The sequence below is a fragment of the Antechinus flavipes genome, chromosome 3, assembly GCF_016432865.1.
Source record: "Antechinus flavipes isolate AdamAnt ecotype Samford, QLD, Australia chromosome 3, AdamAnt_v2, whole genome shotgun sequence".
In the NCBI taxonomy this organism is placed as follows: Eukaryota; Metazoa; Chordata; class Mammalia; order Dasyuromorphia; family Dasyuridae; genus Antechinus; species Antechinus flavipes.
The window spans coordinates 596099933-596124021 of record NC_067400.1 but is presented as its reverse complement, the minus strand read 5'-3'; the positions used below and the strand labels follow the sequence as shown (position 1 = coordinate 596124021).

The 24089-nt window shown below is 39.4% G+C and overlaps 1 protein-coding gene across 1 annotated transcript; it reads right to left on the bottom strand.

Annotated features, from left to right (window-relative positions):
* Nucleotides 1-3153: 3153 nt before the first annotated feature.
* LZIC (leucine zipper and CTNNBIP1 domain containing) lies at nucleotides 3154-24025 on the bottom strand. Its single transcript, XM_051988614.1, has 7 exons — nucleotides 23949-24025; nucleotides 15017-15151; nucleotides 9336-9471; nucleotides 8938-9036; nucleotides 7372-7467; nucleotides 6542-6623; nucleotides 3154-6011 (listed from the first exon to the last, which is right to left on the bottom strand). The coding sequence occupies exons 2-7, from the start codon at nucleotides 15115-15117 to the stop codon at nucleotides 5953-5955; spliced, it is 573 nt and encodes a 190-aa protein (XP_051844574.1). The 5' UTR covers nucleotides 15118-15151; nucleotides 23949-24025; the 3' UTR covers nucleotides 3154-5952.
* Nucleotides 24026-24089: the final 64 nt, after the last annotated feature.

Genomic DNA, 24089 nt, shown 5'->3' with positions numbered 1-24089 from the left:
CTCTATCCATTTATCCATATCTCCATTTCTGTCTCTCTTCCTATCTATCGTTGTGTGTCTGACTATCTAAACTCAAGAGTCCCACAAGTTAAGAATTCCTGATGTTAAGGAAAATAACATTGAAAGACATCAGGATTCTTGTCAAGATAATGACTGATGGTAATCTCAGGAAGTGAGTCACTGCCTTTTTCTTGGAAGAGGGGTGATGGACTATTTGACTTAAAGGATATGCTGTCACATGCAATCAATATATCCATTTTTCTTGCTTAATTATACTTTTGTAGGAAAGGAGAGTTCTATTTTTTACTGGAGAGAGGGCACTGGGAACTGATGGAGTGGTAGACAGCCCAATGCCACAGTATCAATAAGCTGTTAAGTAACAACCCCACAAGCCTAGGAAAGGATCAATGATTTGACCAAGCTCAAGGGGGATATATTGGTGAGAAAACATGCATTAGAACAGAAGGCTGCCACGCCTTCCAAAATAACTTTAAGAAATACAAAATACTCTTAATAGTGTTTTCTTAGCAGGTTGATTAAAGAAAGAGTGACAGGGATAAGAGGTGAAAGAGTAATTTTGGATCAAGGGTTATGTGGCCATTAATCAATAATCATAATTGCTAGCATTTATAATGTGCTTTGAGTTTTTCATAGTACTTCACAAATATCTCATTTGATCCTTACAACTCCATGAGGTAGTTGCTATCATTATTCCAGTTTTATAAAAAGGAAGCATAGGCAAACAGAGACAATGTAACTTGTCCAGGAAGTGTCTTTGCCAGGATTTGAACTCAGGCTTTCTCACTATTTAGATCTAGCATTCTATCTGCTGTCACCTAACTTACTCTCGTTTCCAAGATACCATCGGCTACTGATAAGAGGTTTGAATAACTTCAGCAATAATGGGTTTTTTTTTTTGCCAGTTTCTGCAAATTCTGTCATAGCCACAGATCCCTTTTTTAATATGAGGTCTATTTATAAACTCAATCCCATCATTGTTCTCAGGCTTTTGCTATATTTTATTGTTTTTGTCTTATTTTTCAGTCGTGTCCCTCTTCATGATCCCATTTAGGGTTTTCTTGACAGAGACACTGCAGTGGTTGATTATTTCCTTCTCTGATTTTACAGATGAGGAAACTGAGATAAACAGGATCACATAACTATGACAGGGTAGATTTGAACTCAGAAAGATAAGTCTTCCTTACTTCAAGCCAGATACCACCAAGCTGCCTAGTGCTCCTAAAGCTGGCAAAGAGTGTTGTGAGGTCAGAAATTACCTCATGGGGAGCAGCTATGCCATGGAGTCAGTCAGACTCCCAGAACAGGCCCTGGCACATCAGGCAGGGCACACTCAGGTTCGTCATTCACTTCTGTCTTACCTCTCCCATTACTCAACAAGGAACATATGGAAAGCTGTTTGAAACCTCATTTTTTTCTTAGGGAATGGATGGTAACAATGGTCTTTGCCCATGGTTGCTATAAATGATGCCAGTAGGTACCTATTTATATAGAGTGAAAGCTGAAGAGGAAAGAATCCAGGAGTCTGTGGTAAACAGTTATTTCCTTTTTTAAAGTATTTTATTTTTTTCCAAATACATGTAAAGATAAGTTTCCAACATTTATTTTTGTAAAACTTTCTACCCCCAATTTTTTTCCCTTCTTCCCTTACCTCTCCCCTCTCCAATTCAGTTGCTATAGATTAAATATGTGCAATCCTTTTAAAGATATTTCCATGTTTGTCATATCGTGCAAGAAAAATCAGATCAAAAGGGAAAAAAACTAGAAAGGAAAAAAACCCAAGCAAATAAACAATAAAAAAATGAAAATACTATGCTTCAATCTATATTGTCTCCATAGTTCTCTCTCTGGATGAGGATGGCACTTTCCATTGCAAGTCTATTGAAATTGCCTTGTATTATCACATTAGAAGAACCAAGTCCATCACAGTTGATCATCACATAATGTTCTATAACTATATACAATGTTCTCCTACTTCTGCTCACTTCACTCAGTGTCAGTTTACGAAAGTCTTTCCAGGCTTTTCCGAAATCGGCCTTAAGCAGCTAATTCCTAACCATGGTATACTCCTGCTCAGGGACAAACTGCTTAAATTGTTGGAAATGTGTGGCAGTTAGGGCCTACCAGGCCCAGGCTAAGAAAAGCTGGGATGGATCCTCCTAAAGGATAATTGTTCTTTCCCTGAGTCTAAAAGATAAATCGATTCACTGAATTAGTCCAAGTTTATAGATGACTTCATCAGACATAAGGAACAACTTTGGAAAGCTTAGTGAACACTGAGATGCTCTGGAGGAAGATCCATTCTGCATTTAAGGTTTTTCCAGGTTGTTTTAGCTATAACAGATGTTATTTCATTTGAGCCTCCCAAAAACTGTGATATTATTCCTGTTTTACAGAGGAATAAAACAGGTTGATAGGTGACCTGCCCCAAGTTACACTGTGAATTCAAGCATCAAAAATAGAATTTGAACACAGACCTTCCTGAATTCAAGGCCACAATATCATGGCAAATTGCCTCTCCCACAGAAGCTCCTTGAGAGAAGGGACTATTTACATTTTTTCTTGTTTGCATCTCCAGTGCCCACCCATGGCACCTTATAAACAGCAGGCATTTAATAAATGTTGATTGGTTAAGAAATAGTAGGAGAAACAAACCTTTTAAGATGTACTTGATTATTGTAATTGAAATCATGATTCATGGCAAAGCTTCTGTACTCACAAGGGCTTCTGGGGGAGGCCTCCAAATTTGGGGTTGTATGTGCCTGTTAATCTCACAAGACTTATCGGAAGCTACAGGTCTCCCTCTAACTCCTCATTCAGTTGGCTGGGGACCCTCCTCTCCTCTCCCCAGTTTTTTGACCTGCCATTTTTACTTTCAAAGGAAAACAGCTGTCTGATAAAAGATCAGAAAAACCAATAGCGGGTAAGGAAGTCGGGTTGGACAACCTTACAGTTCTCCACCCTCCCCTGGGTCAGCAGCCTCTATATTCTTTTCGGGGATGCATTTCTCCTCAGGTCCGTGTTGGTTGCCCTTTAAAGAGTGCACTTACTCAATTTGCTGTGAGTTTGAATGGGACAAATTTCTTACTGGTGATGAAATAAGGCAGGTCTCATTTTAGGAACTGTTAGGACAACTGGGATTTTTAAAAAAGTTTATTTCCAAATCAAGAGAAATGTGAAATCCTAGTTGTTGAGTTATTTATTTTTCTTCAATGCCCCAAGCCCGCCTGTTTCCAGGGCTCCAGAGACTGGAAGCAATTATATTGTACAGCTCGCTTGGTTTGGGAGGTCTGTGGGAATACTGATAGTTTACATTTACATATTAATGTTGGAAAATGAGAATTCTTAGGCTTTAATAATAATAACAATAATAATGAGAGTGACAAGGAGGTTGTTATTGATGTTTCAGGCAGAATGACTGGAGGGTTTGGAATTTTCTCTATAATAATTTCAGACCCAGCATCAGGCACCCTAAAATCCTCTTTCAGAACTGGGGCTGCTCAATGTTTTGTCTCGGGGATGACTTCCCTGGCGGCATATCCTCAGCTAAAGGTCTCACAATAATAGCAAGGAGCTTGAATTTTGGTGGACTTGTTCCCCACCCTCTGACCCTATTCTTACCATGACCTCTGACTCACTGCCCAAATGCTTCCCTGGCCCTGCTTACCTCTCTAGGATAAAATGTTTTTTATGCCATTTTTTTTTTTTAAATGGCAAAACACAAAAGGCCGAGATTTGTTCATCTTAAAGTTTTTTGGATTTTGTTTAAAATCCAGCTCATTTGGGAAATAATATGGGCAAGCCTTTCTTCAGCTGAGATACCTAGAAGTGCACCACTGAGGGTCCTGATTCAATGTTGGAGGGCACGCCCAAGCTCTAGGCACACTTAAGACTTTCAAAGGGAGTTAGTTGTTTTTTTTTTTTAACAAGAAATAGGACCCTCTCCTCCCCAGAAATGACTAAAACTCACACATGGATAGACACATACAAGTAACCAGAAAATTGCCAACGTCTGATTTGCATAGGATATTATTTACTTTTCAAGTATTATTTACTTATTTAATGAATACCAGATCCTCAGCAGAGCTCATGGCACAGAACCATTAAGTAATATACTATCTCTGAAACAATTTCCTGGGCAAATATTGGGGAGCACTCATCCCCAAAGGATAGAACTACTAAGCAACACACCATCTCTCAAATTTCCTACTCCATTCCACCCTGGGCAGACATTGAGGAGTGCTCACTACCAATCCTGTGTAGGAAGTTTGCCAGTGGTAAAGATTTCACCTCATGTAAGAGGTGGGCAGGTCAGGCCTCAGGGCCAATTGCTCCTCTGGACATCACAAACTTGGCCACTTCAATCAGCTGTCTAACTAAAGTCATTTTAAAGGAAAATCAGCTTCAAATTACATGTGTTCAAACCTGAGATCAAAATAATTAAAGCCAAGTTATGTCTTAGAAGGTCATGACTTGGTTTGAAAACAAAACAAAACAAAAAACCCAAGAGGGTTGGACAGAATCTGTTCTTCATTTTCTTGCAAGGATAATAGCTAAAAAAGCAGCCTGTTGAGGAAGACCCCGGGACAGGACAAAAGCAGATGGTGAAGAGCAGGTGCTTCTGCACACTAGCCACAAGTTCATCAGGGCTGGGGAGTGGGGTGTCTGTGTGGGTAAATGGGACTGGAAGCCACAAACCAGGAGCCCCAAAAAGCAGTAATTTGTACTACTGGTTCTGAAGAAGGCATAACTTCTCCTATCCATCAACAAAGGAGCAGGTTAAAGAATATAAGAAGCTTCACAGACAAGTTGGTGTTTTGTATGATGTGCAAAGAAAATGAAGTCGGGGAAACAGAGAGTTGAGAATGGCACCAGACAAGGGGATGAAAAAGGTGAGCACATGTGCACACACTTCAACACCAACACAGCCAGACGGGCTTGGTGTGTTGTGCCCAAGGGCTCAGGCTGGTCCTGGAAAACCAGGGAAGGAGGGGCAGCTCCCAGTTGACTGGCGCAGGATTAAGCCACAGGTCACCGAGGGCAGTCCTTGTGATGCCATTGCCTATTGATTCCCTGGTGAGACAATGCAGGAGGTTCTCGGTGACTCCAGGAGGCTCCCACCAACAGAGCCCCCATTGTTCCCTGCTCAAAATTCAGAACTACAATGGCTTCCATTCATATGGAGAGCACACAGGCTGCTGGGATGCTCTGTTCTTTGCCGGGAGAGTTTTCAAAAAAGTCAGGTTTCCAAAACACTTTCCTTAAATTGTACAGAGTAAAACTCTATAACTATAGATATCACTTCCAGAGGGCACTGAAGGCAGCATGGTGTAGTAGGAAGAGACAAGCTGAGAGTCTGGAGATCTGGATTCTAATCGTGACTGCCACTAACTTTGAATAAATCATTTCTCTCCTTTAGATCTCCATTTTCTTCCTCTGGAATAGGAAAAGTTGGCAAGCTCACTGAGGTCCCTTGAACCGGGAAGTCCTAAGGATATGGAAAAAGCAGTAAGCCAATACAGCATGGAGAGGGGACAGCTGGAAGAGGGAAGAAAGCTGTTGTTACTGGGAGTCTCCACTCACTGTCAGTCTAAGCCAACAAGGAACCTGAGCAGAGACGTACAGAGAAATTCAGACTAATGGCGAACACGTGCCTTCCTCCCTCATCTCTGCTTCCTTCCACAGACCCTTCTAGCATAAGGTGTGTGTGTGTTTTTTAATGAGACTGATCATCTATCCACCCGTCCATGTGGCCTCTCTCCCCCAGGCCCAAACAGAGTGAAGCACAGGGTGCCCATTACATTTTTCCCATGCCGGTAATGTGGTTCCAGGTTCTCTTAAGAGTTCTCAGAGATGACTTTAGATCCGCAGTAGAAAACAGAAATGTGCCATTTGTACCGTGACCAATGCCCAGGGATTCTACATGGCTCCTCCTCATTTTTTGTTTTTTTCTACTTCAAAACTTGCCAAAGCAAGGACTTTGTCCCCAGAACCTAAGGAAGGAAGAAGGTAGATAATTAACAATTCGGGGCCTTCTTAAAGAACGTACAGCTTGAGAGCTATTACATCAACATGGCACCAGGAGATAGAATCGGTCTGCTTCAGGACAGTGCTTTTCTATACCTCCTCTCACTGACCCTAAACCCATCCCTCTAGTCACAAATAATATAACTATGACAAGAGAACAATTCTCACTGTTATAAATACAAGAAAACAGTCTTCCCAGTATCTAGACATGGGGCACAGAACGAGGAAAACGGAATTAAATCCTCTGGACACTTTACTTTCATAGTGACCTGCTCATGAATGTTGAGAATATGTGGTGGTACAAAGATCTAATTTCCAGAAGGAGAACAGCAGCATCTGCAGTGAGGCTCTGAGAGTGAAGGGAAATGAGAGCGATTTGGAAAAGACAACAATTGAGGTTTGCTGCTGCTCTGGGGGAAAGGGCCTCTGGTCTGCCTCGCTGTACCTGGAGAGATAAGTGGTCTACCCTGGAGCCTGGACAGAGGTAGAGACTCACCAAGATCGGTGGAGACTTTCTCAAACTGGCTGAGAGCAGCACCTGCATTGGTGGACAGGAAGGCCTCATCGTCGGCAGTCAGCTAACCCCAAAAGGGAAAAAACAGCCTGTGAGAGATGGGTGAGATAATCCCAGGTTTCTAAGAGGGGTATGTGGGTATGACTCTGCTTTGGTTCAATGTGACAGATCCTCGGGAGGCTTCTCCCAAGAGAACAGCAGGGAGTTGGGTTCAATGACTTTATTGCCTGAATCTAGACTCAGCAATGTGCTTACTATTCCATTTCTATGAAATAAGGCGGGCAGCAGAGGATAATTGCACCATATTGTACTGAAAGAGACAGTGGCCACAGGGAGAGACCTGGAAACTGGCATTCATTTAGGGCCTTATTTAGGGCTGCTCAGATCTCTGCACTCCCAGCATCTTCGTTAGTCTTTTTAATAATAACTCCAGGAGGTAAGAGTTTGGGCATATGGGAGAGCTCAGAGAGCTGGGGTTGAGCTCTCCCAACATCTAAGGGCCTAAGGCTAGACTCCACTCCAAATCTTTCCTGACTCAGGCTCACTTCTTAGGAAGGAACTGAGGGAGGGAATCATTCACTCAGAATGTTCTCATAGAATTTAGAGCCTTTCCCTCCCTTCCTGTTCCCCGACCCCCATCTATAACTATATATTTTTAGAGTAATGATTATGGTAGATAGTTATTCCTTAACCATCTATTCCACAGAAGTAACATCATTCGAAGGAAAACTCTGACCCCAAATCTAGTCCTGTGGGACAAAGAGCTGACGTTTCCCTTCGGCTTAAAACACTGAACCCTGGTATGGTGCTACCTTTTCTCCAAGTTTCCGCAGGGCGGTCAGGATCTCTAGCTTCTGTTGGGTGTACACATCTCTTTCCAGTTTTCCAACCATTAGGTCTCTGTCCATCTAAAAGAAATAAACACAAGGAGGAAGTCCTCAAGTAGCTTCTTTAAAAACATATAAAAAACACATTTAGAGCACAAAAGCCAAATTTTAAGTTTGTATATTTAAAAAAAGCTGTGCATGAGAATCAAATTAAGATTAATTATTCCTGGGCCAGGGTCTGCACGTGGTAGTGACTGATAAAGGATCCACCCTGTCAGTCTCCATGAAATATGCCGAGTTTCTACAGAGTAGAGAATTGATAGACAAATTGTCTGGAGAGGAGAATGACAACCATCCACTGAATACTTGTTTCATTTGGCTGAAGTGTGCTCTCCAGGCCTGAAAAGGGCAATTTGGAACCTGATCTCTTGGAACTTATTTCAAACTAATGACTGAATTTTCCCCAGGTGCCAAAAACCTAACTGACTTTAGCACTTCAGCTATATTCAAGTCTATAAAACAAAAGGAAAACTTCTTGGGGTGTCATTAATTGTACTTGTAAAGTTCTTTGAGATTCTTGGACAACAGATATTGTGGAAATATAAAGTAACACTGCTAGTGCTTTACCACTGAAATTTCAATAGGGGCTCAATGAGTGAAAAACTTGTGAACTCTAACCTTAGGAGTAGATTAGAGATAGAAGCCATCTTATTATATCTGAGCTATGCTGGGTGAGCATCTAGGGTTTCTTTTCTTTTTGTGGGGTATGGAACATTATTTTTATTTCTTTGAGGCAATTGAAGGTAAGTGGCTTGCACAGGATCATATAGTAAGTGTCCAAGACCAAAGGTGAACTTAGATCCTCCTAATTCCAGGGCTGGTGCTCTATCCAGTGTGCTACCTAGCTGCCCCAAGGGATATTATTTTTGAGAGTGAATTTTTTGAAAATTTATTAAGTTTTGTGCTTACATCGCCTTTATTTTCAAACCTTTCCCATCTATTCCACCTCTTCCCTTTTCAGATTTTCTTTTCAACAGTTACTACTCAACAAAGTTAATTACTGGATGGTTTTGGGGAAGAGGAAACATCATAAGATAAAGGGCTTAATATGAAGAAAGTCTGGTGTTAGATTGCTAAGGGAAAGAGAAAGTTTGGCTAAGATATGGCCTCAGTTCTCACAGAACTTGAGAGATTAGTAAAGAAATAAGACAATAAAAGATAGATAACTCCACCATCAACAGCTCTTACTGTAGAGATTGAAATATCCTCAATACATAAAATCACATGATTAAGGGCATTAGAGTTAGCAAACAAAGGACAAAAGAAGAAAGTAGTTAATGATTGGGGGAAATGAAGATTAGGTTTTTTTGGAGGAGATAGTATCTGAGGAAAGCATTGGAAAAGCAATAGGGGGAACATGGTACTAGAAAAGCATTGGTATCAGCTATAGAGACCTGCTTCTACAGCTCAGAACAGTAAACTAGAGAAAATGTGGGAGCTGGAGTAGAAATGAAAAAACAATGATTTATACCAATAAAGAGCAAACTTTACCTCTGCTAATCTTGTCCGCAGTTGCCCAGGTTGTTTCTTTGCAAACAATCTGATAACTTCTGGTGTTTTAAAGGCCTGGCTGATGGCTGCTTGAATGGCCTGGAACCACAAAGAGGCAAAAAGTCATGACAACATCTACGTTAGAAATGCCTCAGAGACTACAAGAGCCTAGCAACTCTTGGTTGTGAGGGGGCTTGTCTTTCCTAGGGATCTTCTGCTGGTTTACTAGATATTACAGAACTTTTCTGTCAGAGACAGGATGGAAACCTTAGGAAACACAGGATATCTTGCTTGTACACAGAAAGAAACCAGTTGTTATATGCCAGAATTTGTACTAATAAAAGCCCATATGCACAATTTTATTTTAAAACATATTTCCAAACACTGAGAGAACTTACCAGTTGCATCCCACTAAGTTCATCTACCAAAGTCATGTTTCCAGACATAATTTTCTTCAACGAATCATTGAATTCACCCAGCTGTTCCAAAGTTTCTTTTTTGGTTTCTTCATATTCATCTGCTTCAAGCTCTTCTCTGAAAGAGACATAATGAAGCAAATCAACTTGAAGGATGAACTGGAGTAATTATTCATTTAAGCATTCTTAGCAGACGAGGAGACAACTTAATGCCAAAGAGGGTCTGTTTTGCAGGCTGGAGTGGGGGGGGCTTGGGACATTCAGTTTCCTTCTCTGAACATTGATTTCCTAATATGAAAAAAGGATCACAGATTAGAAAGCATAGGAATAAGTGGAGTCTTTCTTAAAAATAATACTTAGTAACTACTTAAAAAACAAGAACAAACATTATCTGTAATGTGGTTAAGCTAGGAGCTTTTCTGATAAGCAAGAATATCCATTATCAATATTATTCAATATTGTACTAGAAATGCCAGATATAGCAATGAGATAAGAAAAAGAAATTGAAGAATTAAGAATAGGCAATGAGGCACAAAATTATCACTTTGCAGATGATATGATGATATACTTAAAGAACCCTAAAGAGTCAACTGAAAAACTAGTTGGAACAATTAACAACTTTGGCAAAGTTGCAAGATATAAAACAAATCTACATAAATAAATAATACCAACTAAGTCCAGCAAGAAGAAGTATAAAATATTATCTGAATAAATAACAATGATAAAAACATTTTTCACAAGACAGATAAACTGGAAAATATTAATTGCTCATAGGCAGACTGAGCCACTATAATAAGAATGATAATTCTGCCTAATTTAACTTACTTATTCAGTGCCATACCAATCAAATTATCAAAAGATTATTTTATAGGGCTAAGAAAAAAACACTCAGAATTCATCTGGAAGAACAAAATGTTAAGAAGATTAAGGGAATCAATGAAAAAAAATGTGAAAGTTGGAGACCTAGGAATAGCAGATTTCAAATTACATTACAAAATTATAGGATAAGACAGTATTTTATAAAGAGGTAATAGAAGTAAAAGGAATACTTTTGATTACATGAAATTAAAAAGGTTTTGTATGAACAAAACCAACGCAGCTAAAATTAGAGAAAAGCAAGAAATTGGGGAAAAATTATGCTAATTTCTTTGATAAAGGCCTCATTTGTCAAATATATAGGGCAAATGTAAAAACTAAGAGCCATCCCTCAATTGATAAATGGTCAAAGATTATGAACAGGCAGTTTCCAGAGGAAGAAATCAAAGCTATCAATAATCACATAAAAAAGTGCTTTAAATAATTATTAGAAAATTGCAAATTAAAACAACACAGAGATACATACACCTCATCAGATTAGCTAACATGATGGAAAAGGAAAATGATAAATGTTGGAAGAGATACAGAAAAATTGACACACTAATGCACTGTTGGTGGAGCTGTGAACTGTTCCAACCATTCTGAAGAACAATTTAGAACTATGCTCAAAGGGCTATGAAACTGTGCATACTCTTTGACCTAACAATACCAGTACTAGGTCATACACCAAAAAGAGCAAAGAAAAAAGAAAAGGATCTATATGTACAAAAATATAGCTGCCCTTTTTGTAGTGGTAAAGAGTTAGAAATTGAGAGGCAGCCCATCAATTGAAGAATGGGTTAGTGAATTATAACATATGATTATGATGGCATACAATTGTGCTTCAAAATATGATGAGCAGAGTGCTTTCAGAAAAACCTGGAAAGATTGATATGAACTAATGCAAAGTGAAATGAGCAAAACCAGAAGATCACTGTACATGGCAACAGCAATATTATAATGACCAACTGTGAACAGCCACTCTGATCAATACAATGATCCAAAACAATTCCAAAGGATTTATGATAAAAATGCCATCCACCCCCAGAGAGAGACTTGATAAACTCTGGGTGAAAACTGAAGCAAAATTTTCCCCATTTCTTTGGCAAACATGGTTAATACCAGAAATGTGTTTTGCCTTACTTCACATGTGTATTGGTATCTCACATTGTCGTCTCAAATGAGTGGGGCAGAGGATAGCAGGAGAGAGAGAATCTGAAACTCAAAGTAAAAGAAATTAATATATATGTGTATATATATATATATATATATATATATATATATATATATATATATATATATTTTTTTTTTAAGAAAAAGGGACCACATTTTTAGAACTGGAAGGTCACCTAATCTTTCATAGACAAGAAATGGGACCAAGGATAGATAGGGGATAAGTGGCAGAACCAAGTTCTGAACTGAGGCTCCAAATCCAGCTATCTCTACAGGGTTGCTGTGAAGATAATACATGTGAAAATGCTTTCTAAGTACTGTGCAAATGGAAGTTTTTATTATTAGTATAAGAATCTCGAATAACCAGGGACTGGCTCTGACATGATTACTTGTATAACTTATCATTCGATTAAAATACTGTGTGGCAAGAAGTGATGAAAGGAAGGTTTTCAGAGAAAGCTGGGATGACTTATATGAACTAATATAGGGGTGGAATGAGCAGAATCAAGAATACGTTTTATATGATAACAGCAATATTATAGAGATAATCAACTCTGACAGATTCAGAAACTCTGGTCAAAGTAATGACTGACCACAATTACAGATGCACATGGCGCCTACTTCTTAACAGAGAATGGATGGGTTCAGAGGGCAAATCAAGAAATGTTTTTGGACATGGCATTTTTTTTTCCTTTTTAATTTTCCCCAGTTACATATAAAACAATTTTTACATATGTTTTTATAACTTTTGAGTTCTAGATTTTCTTCCTTCCTACCTCCACCTTCCATTAAGGCGGCACATGTGAAGTTATGCAAAATATCTCCATAAAAGTCATGTTGTGAAATGAGATGACCATCCTCTCACCCCCAATATAGGCCCTCAAGAAAAATAAACTTAAAAAAAAAAAAAGAGCATGTTTCAATCTGTATCCAGACACAATTAGTTCTTTCTCTGGGTATGGACAGCATTTTTCATCATAAGTCCTTCAGAGCTGTCGTGTACAGCTGATCATCCCACAACTTTGCTATTACTTTGTGCATTGTACATTTCACTTTGCTTGAGTTCATGGAGGACTTTCCAGGTTTTTTTGAGGACATACTATTCCTAGAACATACCATTTAATGCAACCATTCCCCAATTGATGGGTATGCCCTCAACTTCCAATTCTTGCCTTGAGAAGAGAACTGCTATAAATATTTTTGTACATAAAGGTCCTTTTCCTTCTTTTTTTAAAATCATTTTTGGGATTCATGCTTAATAGTGGTACTAATAGGTCAAAGGATATGCATTATTTTATAGCTCTTTGCAGACAGTTCATATCTTTTGATCACTTATCAATCAGGGAATGGCTTTTTTTTTTTTTTTAATAAATTTGAATCAGTCTTCATCAGAGAAACTTGCTTCAAAAATCTTTTCCCAATTACTATTGCTAATTGTATTCCTCCTGTTTATTCTATTCTCTCTTTCCTTTCACTCTCATGTGTTTTGCTACTGACCAACCTCCCTTCCCCCAGCATGCCCTCTCTTCTATCACCCTACCACTTCCTGAATCCCTTTCTCCTCCTAATTTTCTGCAGGGTAAAATTTCTCTATCCCTACTGAGTGTATATGTTATTTCTTCTTTGAGTCAGTTCTGATGAAAGTAAGGTTTATTCACTTCCCCTTTCTTTCCCTCCACTGTAAATGCTTTTTCTTGCTTCTTTTATGACAGACAATTTATGCCATTCCACCTCTCCCTTTCCCATTCTCTTAGGACGTTCCTCTCTCACTCCTTAATTTTATTTTTAGATATTGCCCCTTATTATTCAACTCACACCTGTGACCTGACTATATATACTCTAATTGCCATAATAATGAGAAAGTTCTTTTGACTTACAAGCCTCATCCTCCCATGTAGAAATATAAACAGATAAACCTTATTAAATTCCATATGATTTCCCTTTCCTGATTACCTCCTTATGTTTTTCCAGAGTATTGTATAGGAAAATCAAGTTTTCTATTCAGCCCTGGTCTTTTCATCATAAATGCTTGAAAGTTCTCAATTTCACTGAATAACATGGCCCGTTTTGCTTGATTCTACATGTCTGAAACATTTTCCCCTTCCTCTCCTCCACCTCCCCCCATCTTTCTCAATTGGGAGTAGGAGAGAGAGAACGAGGGTCTAAAAATAAAATAAAATTTAATCTTAAAAAAAGATTGCTCAACTCAGCAATTATTTTTTTAAGTACCTACTGAATGTGTTGGGCCAGAGGGAACTAGAACATGCAGATAAAAAGCAGTCACTGCTGTAATGTTGATGACCATCTAGTAGAAAGATATAACACACATGCAGGTAACTAGAACACAATGTAGCGGCAAGGGACAAAGTGTCCTCATGAGAGACCTCAGGGAAAGGTTAGAGCCACAGAAGAGCACAGAAAAAGCACACAAAAGCTTCCTGAAGGAGCTGGTGTTGAAAGTTGGCTTTGTAGGAGGTGTAGAACTTCAGGAAGATGAAAAAAGGAAGTATTGTAAGCGTAGAGAAAAGCAGGAAAGGAATGAAGCTTTAAAGTATGTTAAGCTTTAAAGGGAAACACAATTTCTGGGAGTTGGAGATGAGGAGATATAGCTTGGAAAAGAATGCATAGAGGCAGCAGGTAAATGCTCAGCATTTACAGAGCAGTTATTGGTCAGTGTAGCTAGAATGTAGAGTATTATGAAATAAGGCTGGAAAATTTGTTGGGAGCCAGGCTGTAGAAAGCCTTCAATGCCATGTGAAGGAGCATATAGTGCATCCTCTGGGCAATGGGGAGACACTGAACATTTGTGAGCAGTATGTGAAAATTGGATTGCCCAGAAATAATGGAAGCAGAGAAACCAATGAGAAAGCTACTATGGTATTTCAGGTAAAAAATGAGAAGGGTCTGAACTAGAGGGATAGGTCTATAGAAGAAGAGAAAGGGATGTAAGAGATATTATGAGGGCAGAATCAGTAAGAATCAGCAAATGATTAGATGGGGTTAGAGGAAGGGAAAGGAAAGAATCAAGGATGATTCCAATATTAGCCATCTGAGTGACTGGAAGGATCCTCAAAAGGGACAGGGAAGTTGGAGGAGGGCGAGTTTAAGGGTGAAAATGACTTTTCTTCTGGCCCTACTGAGATGAAATTTTTACAGGATATCTAGGAGAAAGCACACCCAGAAGCATCTCATTTTATCTGGGAAACAGAGTTCAGGAATGAGATTAGGAGTGGCTCTTTGGAGAAGTGATGATTCAAAGCACAAGAATAATGAGATGACAAAGATTATCTATAACATTTAGATTTCTGAATGGTATCAATATTGAAGGAGGAACTTTTCTAACACAGGGACAAATATCTGAGATTTCTTCACTCTGGACATTCACTTCATTCTTGCACTTCTCATACTCATGCCTCTTCTTATTCTTCCCCAAAAAGAATCTCTGATTCCTCCCGGAACCTCCATTATAAGGAAGATACCTGAGCCAGTTAAATTTTCTTTCTTGATTTTCTGGACTTCTACTATACCCCTGCTCAGGTATCAAATTTTTGTCTTCAAGTAGCTTATATTCCAGTTTGGGGAGCTAAGACTCCCCCCTCCCCCATTGCAGTAATGCAAAATCTTGTTAATACTACCTGCATTCTTCCAGATCTTGTAACTGTTGCATTAGTCTGTCCAATTGTTCTTCTAAGTTCTGTTTTAATTTACTTGTTTCTGTCTTTCCTCTAGAAGCCATTTTAGCTTTTTCATAGAAAGATGGATAAATGTACCTAAAAAATGAGAACAAAGTCGATTAGAGCAATCTTACATATGAATTAAATTTAAAATTAGCTGTTGTTATTCACAGGAAATAAAGTTTTAATGAGTTAGCCAATCAAGGAAGAGCATAAGTTAGGATGCTAGGTTGAATTCCAGAAACAAAAATAAACTCCATCTCTAAGAGAAAAAAATATTTGCGATATCAAGCGTATAAAATAATGAGATATGTCATAAAAGTCAGTCTTTAAAATGAAACTGATAAAATGGCTTGACTTAAGTTTATAAAAACTGAATTTATATATATTCAAGGTATTATTATATAAAACAAGGTTCACAAAATACCAATTCATAAACAATTTATTGAAGAACTATATATTTTCTGATCACAAAGACATGGATCTGGAATGGGTCCTTCTATTCCGAAGCATTCATTTTATATGTGGAGAATCTCAGAGACATGTTAAGCAACGTAACCAAAGTCATTGCGGAAATGACAGAGTTCAGCATAGTAATCTTTTGTTAGGTGGCTTAGTAATGGGAGTCAATAGACCTGATTCAGGATTATTCTCAAGTTCCTAATTAAAAATCCATTTTTTCTACTTGAGTTTTAAAAAATTTATATTAGAGCAATTAGCATTTGTACCAATATATAAGGACAACCTCAATCAAATCTATACAGAAATGTTATAGCTACATATGGTACTTAATTTTCTATGTCTAGAAATGTATATTTTCTATTCCATTTATTGATATTAATAAATTACTGAATGAAAAGGAAAAATCTGCCAAATTTGAAGTACAATGGATAAAAAGGAATAAAGAATCAATACTTGAATTTCCTGAATCAATTCCAGCAAAAACTTTCTTTGAAATCTCCTCAACAATTATTTACCAAATAATAGCTATTATTGAATTAAATGATGAAATATTTCTCTGTTTTCAACTTAATGTTTTTCCAATTGTATGTAAAGATAGTTTACAACATTCATTTTTGCATGATTTTGAGTTCCAAAGTTTTCCCTTTCCTCCCTTCTCAAGACAGCAACTTGATATAGGCTATACATGTACCATCATGTTAAACATATTTCCACATTAGTCATGTTGTGAAAGAAGAATAAGAACAAAAGGGAAAAGTCACGAGAAAGAAAAAACAACTCCATAGTTCTTCCAATGTGGATTGCATTTTCTATCTCAAATCTTTTGGAATTGTCTTGGATCATTGTATTGTTAAGAGCCAAGTCCAATTGATGAAATATTTCTGACTTGGACTGACTGAAGAAAGCAATTCAAGGGCACCCTCTAGTACTCAGTGAAAGCATTACAACTTTCATCAGAAGTCCAAGAAGGATTTCCTAAAGTAACCTAAAGTAACACTGGGTTAGAGCATCACAACTGCCTGAATCTCAGGTCTCAGACTCTCATCTGAGATCCCTTGTCTGCTCACTGGCCTAATTTGAAACTCAAGACCTGAAAAATTGTTCTTTAGGAGGGGGGACTGACCATTCACTTCCAAGCCTGCGAGTTTCTTAGCTTCCAGTCAGGCTCCCTCTAGAGTCAACAAATGGAAGCTTTTCATTCAAAGACTTTAGTGGTTACTCTTGCAGGTTGTACTGAATCAAGCTGAAATTGGGCTCTACAGTCCCTAAGGGCTTTTCACACTAAGGATGGTAAAGAGTAAACCTGGGCATAAGTAATCTGGATAAAAAGCTGCCACCATTGAGATGGGCCTACTTCAGCACACAGAACACTGTACTAGGCAGCCACTGAAGGCTTTAGAAAGTATGGATGACCAAAGTCAAAATATCCAAAAAAATCTTATTTTCTTTCATTCTAAATCCACCCCTCCTCTTGACTTCCTTATTCCCATTGTTGGGACTTCCAGTCATTGTGATTTGCAGCAGGAGCTAAATCCACATTCCCTAATTCTAATCATTTGCCAGGACTTCCAGATTCTTACAGACTGATCTAGACTTGATGGCAGTAACAGTGTTCAATAAATTGGAGTGATAAAACAAAGTTTGATGTATGTATTTATGCATAAATGATCAGGAAAGGCTTCTGGAAGAAGGCAGCATTTAAACTGGCCTTGAAAAAATAGATCTTTGAGACAATTCCTGCTCCCAAGTGCTATTAAAATCTAAGTTTACATCAAAAAGCCATAAACAGGGCAAATCAGGAAGGGCCTAAAGCACTGAAGGTGAAGAAGTGAAAAAGGAGAGCGCCTGTGTCACAAGGTGAAGGCACAAAGAAAGGAGAGATGTCAGGTGCCTACAATCAGCAGCAAAGTGACAAGTTTGGATGGAGGGTCAAGTGTCTGTAATCAGCTTGGAAAGATTGGGGGAGGGGAGACAATAGGGAATCTGTAAAGATTTTAGAACCCAGGAAGTGGGATGATCAGACCTGAATTTTAGGAATATCAATTTGGGAGGGTGGAGGAGGATGGATTACAGAGTAGAGAAATTGATTAATCCAGAGGCTACTGAATGGCTCAGGAGAAGAGTGATAAAGGGAAACCTGGTTGTGCTGAACATAAAGAAAAAAGGGCCAGGGGCAGCGAGGTGTAGCAGTAGATAGAGCACCAGCCCTGAAGTCAGGAGGACCTGAGTTCAAATCTGGTCTCAGACACTTAACACTCCCTGGGCAAGTTACTTAACCCCAAATGCCTCAGCCAAAAAAAAAAAAGAAAGAAAAAGAAAAAAGGCCAAATGAAGGTGGAATTTCTAAGACCCGGCAACTGATTAGATCTGGGTAATTTGGATTCAGGGATAAAGCTTAGACTGCAAACCACAGTGACTGCAAGCCCTGTGGTCCCAACAATGGAAATAAGTAAGTTATGCAGAGAGGTGGGTTTAGGGAAAAGAAAATATTATGTTTTGGACATTCTGACTATAAAAAATCAGGGATGGGAGGTGCAGATGAACAAATCCAGTAGGCAGCCAGTGATGAAGAACTGGAGCTCAGGAGAGAGAAGGGAGCCAGAGGCACAGAGGTGGCAGCTGGCTTCACGGAGAAATACACAGAAGAGGGTCCAGGACAACTAGCGCACAGCCACAAAGGGAGACAGGATTTCAAAAATTAAAAATAGGTTAGGAAAGGAGTCAGAGAACTCAAACAGAGCCATCACAAAAACCCAGGGAAAAATGTTCAGGAGTCAAAATCATCAGCTTCAAACGTCCCAGAGAAGATTAGAAGGAAGAGGATTGAGAAAAGGTCATTGGGGAAAGAGAAAAGAGGGGATTTTTCTCCCTTCCCCCAAGATAACAAGCAATCCAATATACATTAAATGTGTGCAATTCTTCTAAATATATTTCCTTCTTCATCATGCTGTATAAGAAAAATCAGATCAAAAGGGGGAAAAAGACAAGAAAGAAAAAAACAAATAAGCAAATGAACAATAACAGTAAGAAAAAAAAAGTGAAAATACTATTTTCATAATCAGCCTCCATAGTTTTCTCTTTGGATGCAGATGGTTCTTCCATCACAAGCCTATTGGAATTGCTTTGAATCATTTCATTGTTGAAGAGCCACTTATATCACAGTTGTTCATCACAGAATCTTGTTGTTACTATGTACAATGTTCTCTTCCTTCCACTCAATTCACTCAGTATCAGTTCATAATAGTCTTTCTATGCTTTTTTGAAATCATCCTGCTCATTTCTTCTTATTTTTCCCCCTTTTAAAAAAATTATTTAAATTTATTTCTTTTTAGTTATGTGTGTATGTTCTTTTTTGTATATATTTCCTTATGAATCATGTTGGGAGAGAAAAATTAGAACAAAAGGTAAAAATTGCAAGAGAAAAATAAAACAAAAGAAAAAAAGTGAACATAACATGTATTGATTTATATTCAGTCTCCATAATTCTCTCTTTAAATACGATGGTGTTTTCCATCCAAAGGTTGTTGGTATTGTCCTGGATTGTTTGTCACTTCTTAAAGAACAATAATATTCCATTACTTTCATATGTCATAACTTATACAGTCACTCCCCAATTGATGGGCATTCACTCAATTTCTACTTCCTTGCCACTACAAAAAAGCTGATACATTTTTGCACATGTGGGTCCTTTTCCCTTTTTTATGATCTCTTTGGGATATAAATCCAGTAGAGACATTGTTGGATCAAAGGGTGTGCAGTTTTATAGCCCTTTGGGCATAGGAACACAAAGTTTAATAAAAACGGATGTTGAAAACTGTTTTTATATGTATTTGGAAAAATAAAATACTATTAAAAAACCAAAATATTTGCCTAAACTTTATTCTTTATATAAAAATAAACAATATTAGTATCCAAGTTTGCTTCTTTAATAAATGGTAAAATTATAGGCAAACCAAAGAACTGTTTTAAAAGAAATTTCTTTATGATTTATTATTAGTAAATGTTTGATTTATACGCCTATATACCCAGGGTCTTGTGAAAATTTCTCAGGCAAAAAGGGGTCATGAGTAGAAAAACTTTAAGAAATCCTGTCATACAACTTTATGGGTATACAGAGACAAAAGGAAAACAATCTTTGCCCTCAGGGAACTTTGGCAAGATATCATGAATACATCCAGATAGGTACAAAATAGCTACAAGATAACTTTGAAGGAAAGCCACTGGGAACTGAGGGACATAAAAAAGTCTCCAGCAAAAAGTGGCCCCTGATTTTAGACTTGAATAAAGCAATGTATTCTAAGAGGCAGAAGGGAAGAGGGAGGAAAAACCAAGCGGATGTCTAGGCATGGGAGGGACAGCTAGTATGAAGGTCTGGAAAAAGGGAAATGGAATGCTCTTTTGAGGCCAGACTGACCACAGAGTATGTAAAACATCTGGAATGGTTGGAATGCCTTTAAATGCTAAAGGAGTTTATATTTGCTCCCAGAGGTCAAAGGGAGTCAATGCTATCTATCAAGAAGGGAAGCAAAACGATCAAATCTGTGCTTCAGAAAAATATTCATTCTTGTACAATTTGGGATCTCTTTCAGGAGGTGATCAGTAGATTATTTCAATTTCTATTTTACCTCTGGTTCTAGAATATGAGGAAAGTTTTCCTTGATAATTTCTTGAAAGATGAAATCCAGGCTCTTTTTTTGATCATGACTTTCAGGTAGACCAATAATTTTTAAAGTATCAATTCTGGATCTATTTTCCAGTCAGTTGTTTTTCCAATGAGATATTTTACTTTTTTCTTTCTATTTTTTGGTTTTACTTTATAGAATCTTGATTTTTCATAAAGTCATTAGTTTCCATTTACCCAGTTCTATTTTTAAAGGAATTTTCTTCAGTGAGATTTTGTACCTCCTTTTGCAATTGGAAATTGCTTTTTAAGGCATTCTTCTCCTCATTAGTATTTCCTTTTGCACCTCTCTCAATTCTTTCCCTAATTTTTCCACTTGATTTTCAAAGTGCCTTTTGATCACTTCTAATGAGGTCTAGAAAAGGGGTACCTAAATGAAATTAGAGTTTAATTGAGGTCTAGTGACAGGTTTGGGGTATAGGGAGTTAAATAGAGCTCCCCTGCAACCCCTTTGGATTCGGCACAAGGACACGGAGTTAAATGAGATCTAGAAGCCGCGCAAAGAAATTTACAGACCCGAAAAGCTAGATTGATAAAAGAGGTTTATTATGGGGTTTGGAAGTAAGGTTAAAGTCTAGTTAAGGAAATAGGTGAGAATCAAGAGATAAGGAAACAAGATTCCAGCGGACAGAGATCCCTGGCATGCCAGGCATAAGGCTGGCATGTTTGGAACCTCTGCAAAGAAAGGATTTTAATTTGGCTCTTTTATAATGATATATTAGCTAAAGGGGCCTGTGGGTGGAGTCCCAAGTTGGCTCAGATCCAGGTGGGGGCTGGGACAGGTCTGGATTTTCTATTGGAATTCAAAGGAACCAGGACTTGTGGATCAAAAGATCCTAGCTTCCTGGATTGATAATACATAAACTAGGAGGGGTTGGGAATCAAAAAGAAAGGAATAAATCAATTCTTAAAGGGACCACACCCATATCACTTCCATGGCCTGAGCCCAATTCTTAATTTTCTTGGAGGCTTTGGATGTAGAAGCTTCGACTTTGTTATCATCTTCTGAGTGTGGGTTTCATTCTCTCTGTCACCATAATAATTTTCAGTGGTCAGAAACTTTTTTGTTTTCTGCTCATTTTCCTAGCCTATTACTCTGCTTTAACTTTATTAAAGTAGGGCTCTGTTTCCAGGGTGGAAGATGTACTGTCCTAAGCTTCAGGGGGTTTGTGTAGCTATTTTCAGAAATCCTTCCAGGAATCTGAGCATAAGCCCTCTTTTCTCCCCTGGAGCTGTTAGGTATGTCCCCATTCCACTGCAGCTGTAAGATCTAGTGTGCTGGCCAGGGCTTTGATGACTAGACTATGCTAGCACTGCACACTAGACTCCCATCCTGTTGTCACAGACCCTCTCCACTGACCTTCTGAGTCCTCCCTAGTGTCTCTGAGCTGAGAGGTCCAGACGCCTCCAGCACTGCTACTGATTCAGAAGGCCTGCTTCACTGACTCTGGGATCTGATCAGAGCTGGGGCCAGAGCCAGACCGGCACTGGGATTGTGTGCTGAGTTTCCATTCTGGTTCCACAGACTTTTTCTGCTGACCTTCCAGTTCCTGTTTGGTTTCTCTGAGATGAGTATTGCTGCTAATTTAGAGGCTGGGCCTGGGTCTAGTGCTGCATGCTGGACTCCCACATTTTCTGATGAGCTTCTAAGTTGCCTTGGGCTGAAAATTGCTTTTTTGGGGGGAGTTCTGATGCTCTAAAATTTGTTTAGTCATTATTTAAAGGAATTTGGAGCATTGGGGTGTGTGTGTGAGAGAGAGATTGGGCAAGTTCCTGCCTTTACTCCACCATTCTGGCTCTGCCTCCCAACCTTTCTTGTGCAATTTGTACAAAAGCAAGGCGTTATCTCAGAATTGGAGGGGGAGATCCTGAGGAGTGACATTACTGATGTCTGACTCAGGCTGAGTGAAGTCTCAAGAAAGGGGCAATCTAGGGCAATCTAATGGAGAAGCTAGGTGTTGAGTAGATGGAGCAGTGGGCCTGAAGTCAGGAGGACCTGAGTTCAAATTCAACCTCAGAGACTTGACACTTATTAGCTATGTAACCCTGAGCAAATCATTTAACTGCCTGGGTGGGGGAATGCAGTTTTTTCCCCAACTTACCCTGCCCTCCAACTCTCTTGTGATTGTCTATCCAAAGATAGTTAGCTATTTAGTTACCCAACTGTTTCCAGTAAACTGAATTTTGCCTCAATTAGACAAAGAGCTCAAAACACCATGAAGCTGCTGGGCATTTTCCTAATTAGGCACTCAGACTGTGACAACTCAAAAGTTTTCAAAAACAAATTGAAGTTAAATAGGAGAAAATCAAGTGGGCGTTAGAGAACCACTCTATTGATTTCTCAGCTTAAAAAGAACTAATTGTTGCAAGAGTTCTGCTAGGAAGAGTGAGTTTGTGTTTTCCTCTCAAATGTTACCTACTATCTGCTTTGTACCCATCTCCATACTAGTCATGTCCTTCATTAAAATGCTCATTCCTTAAAGGTAGGACCCATCTTTGCCAATGTGGCTAGACCCTTTGACTTCCACTACCAGGACAAGAGGACAAAGGAATAATGGATCTAAGGGTGTGAGGTAAAACTGGAACTAATTAATCAAAGGAAGGTTCTAAAGAGAGGAAAGGGAGACTACAGCAAGAGTCTGGGAAATACAGTTTAGAAAGAATGAGACACAGGACCAAACGCCAGGGGCCAACTGCTCTGCAAATTCTTGGGATTCCTCCCAGCTCTAAGACCCAGCTTTGACCTAATACAGAGGGGTCTAAGGTCAGCAGGTGAGGAAAGGGCTGAACCTCATCCCTCCTTTTAACAGCACACCTTGGGCCTTCTCAGGACTGAGGTACAGCCTTTCTTCTGCCTTAGCTCACATGCCATAATATAATATGATAAACAGAACATAATAATAATAATACCTAACATTTATTTAACTTACTCAGCGCCAGGCACCGGGTTTACAAATGTTATTTCTTTTGATCCTCACAACTGCCGTGGGAGGCAGGTGCTATTATTCCTACTTCAGAATTAACCTTAACAGCTAACATTCACACAGCTCTTATATGCCAGGACAACTGGGTAGGGCAATGGATAGAATACCAGACCTAGGGGCAGGAAGACCCAAGTTCAAATCCAGACTCACTGTGTGACCTTGAGCCAGTCATTTCACTCTGCCTCAATTTCCTCTTCTGTAAAATGGACTGGAGAAGGAAATGGCAAACCCCTCCAGTGTCTCTGCCATGAAAATCCCCGTTGGAGTCATGAAGAGTCGGCCTTAACTACGGCATTATTCGCGGAATTATTCTCAGTTGTTCCTCACCACAATCCTGGGAGGTGGCTGCTGCTATTACCCCCATTTTACAGACGAGGAAACAGAGGCAGGCAGAGGTGAGGCAACTTGTCAGAGGTCGCCCTGGCACTAAAGCAGAGGCGGGATTCCGGGGCAGGTTCTGGGATTCGAGTCAAAAACGAGTATTGTGTAGGCTGGGTCACAACTACGAGAAGGGGACATCCCTGACCTCGGGTCGCTAACATTCCGCGGGGATGTCCAACACCACCCCCGCAGTGCTATGAAGAACAGGGAGGGGAGAGCAGGACAGCGGGGAAGATGCTCCCGTGTAGAGGCGCCGGCCCGGGCAAAGGCGCGAAGGTAGGAGAAGGGGCCCTGCCTAAGTAAGGGGGTTGATGCTAGGCCAGGGACCCTGAGGGGATGGAATACCCGGGACTCTGGCCCTTTAGCCCACCCCGGCCCCGCCTACCTGAAGCCTCTTGCAGGATGGCAAACCGAGCGGGCAGGCAGGCCTGGGCAGGGCTCCGCTTCTTCCGGCGCATAGGCGCTGACGCACTTCCGGAGGGGCAGCCAATGAGGAAGCGAGCCGCTCCTCGCCCTACTGCGGCTG

Excerpts from the sequence above, each read along its gene's own strand:
- LZIC (XM_051988614.1), bottom strand. The coding sequence starts at position 15,117 with ATGGCTTCTAGAGGAAAGACAGAAACAAGTAAATTAAAACAGAACTTA. Across the intron at positions 9,037-9,335 it reads AACTTAGTGGGATGCAACTG|GCCATTCAAGCAGCCATCAG; the intron begins GTAAGTTCTCTC and ends TTGTGGTTCCAG. Across the intron at positions 6,012-6,541 it reads GAAAGTCTCCACCGATCTTG|GTTCTGGGGACAAAGTCCTT; the intron begins GTGAGTCTCTAC and ends TTCCTTCCTTAG.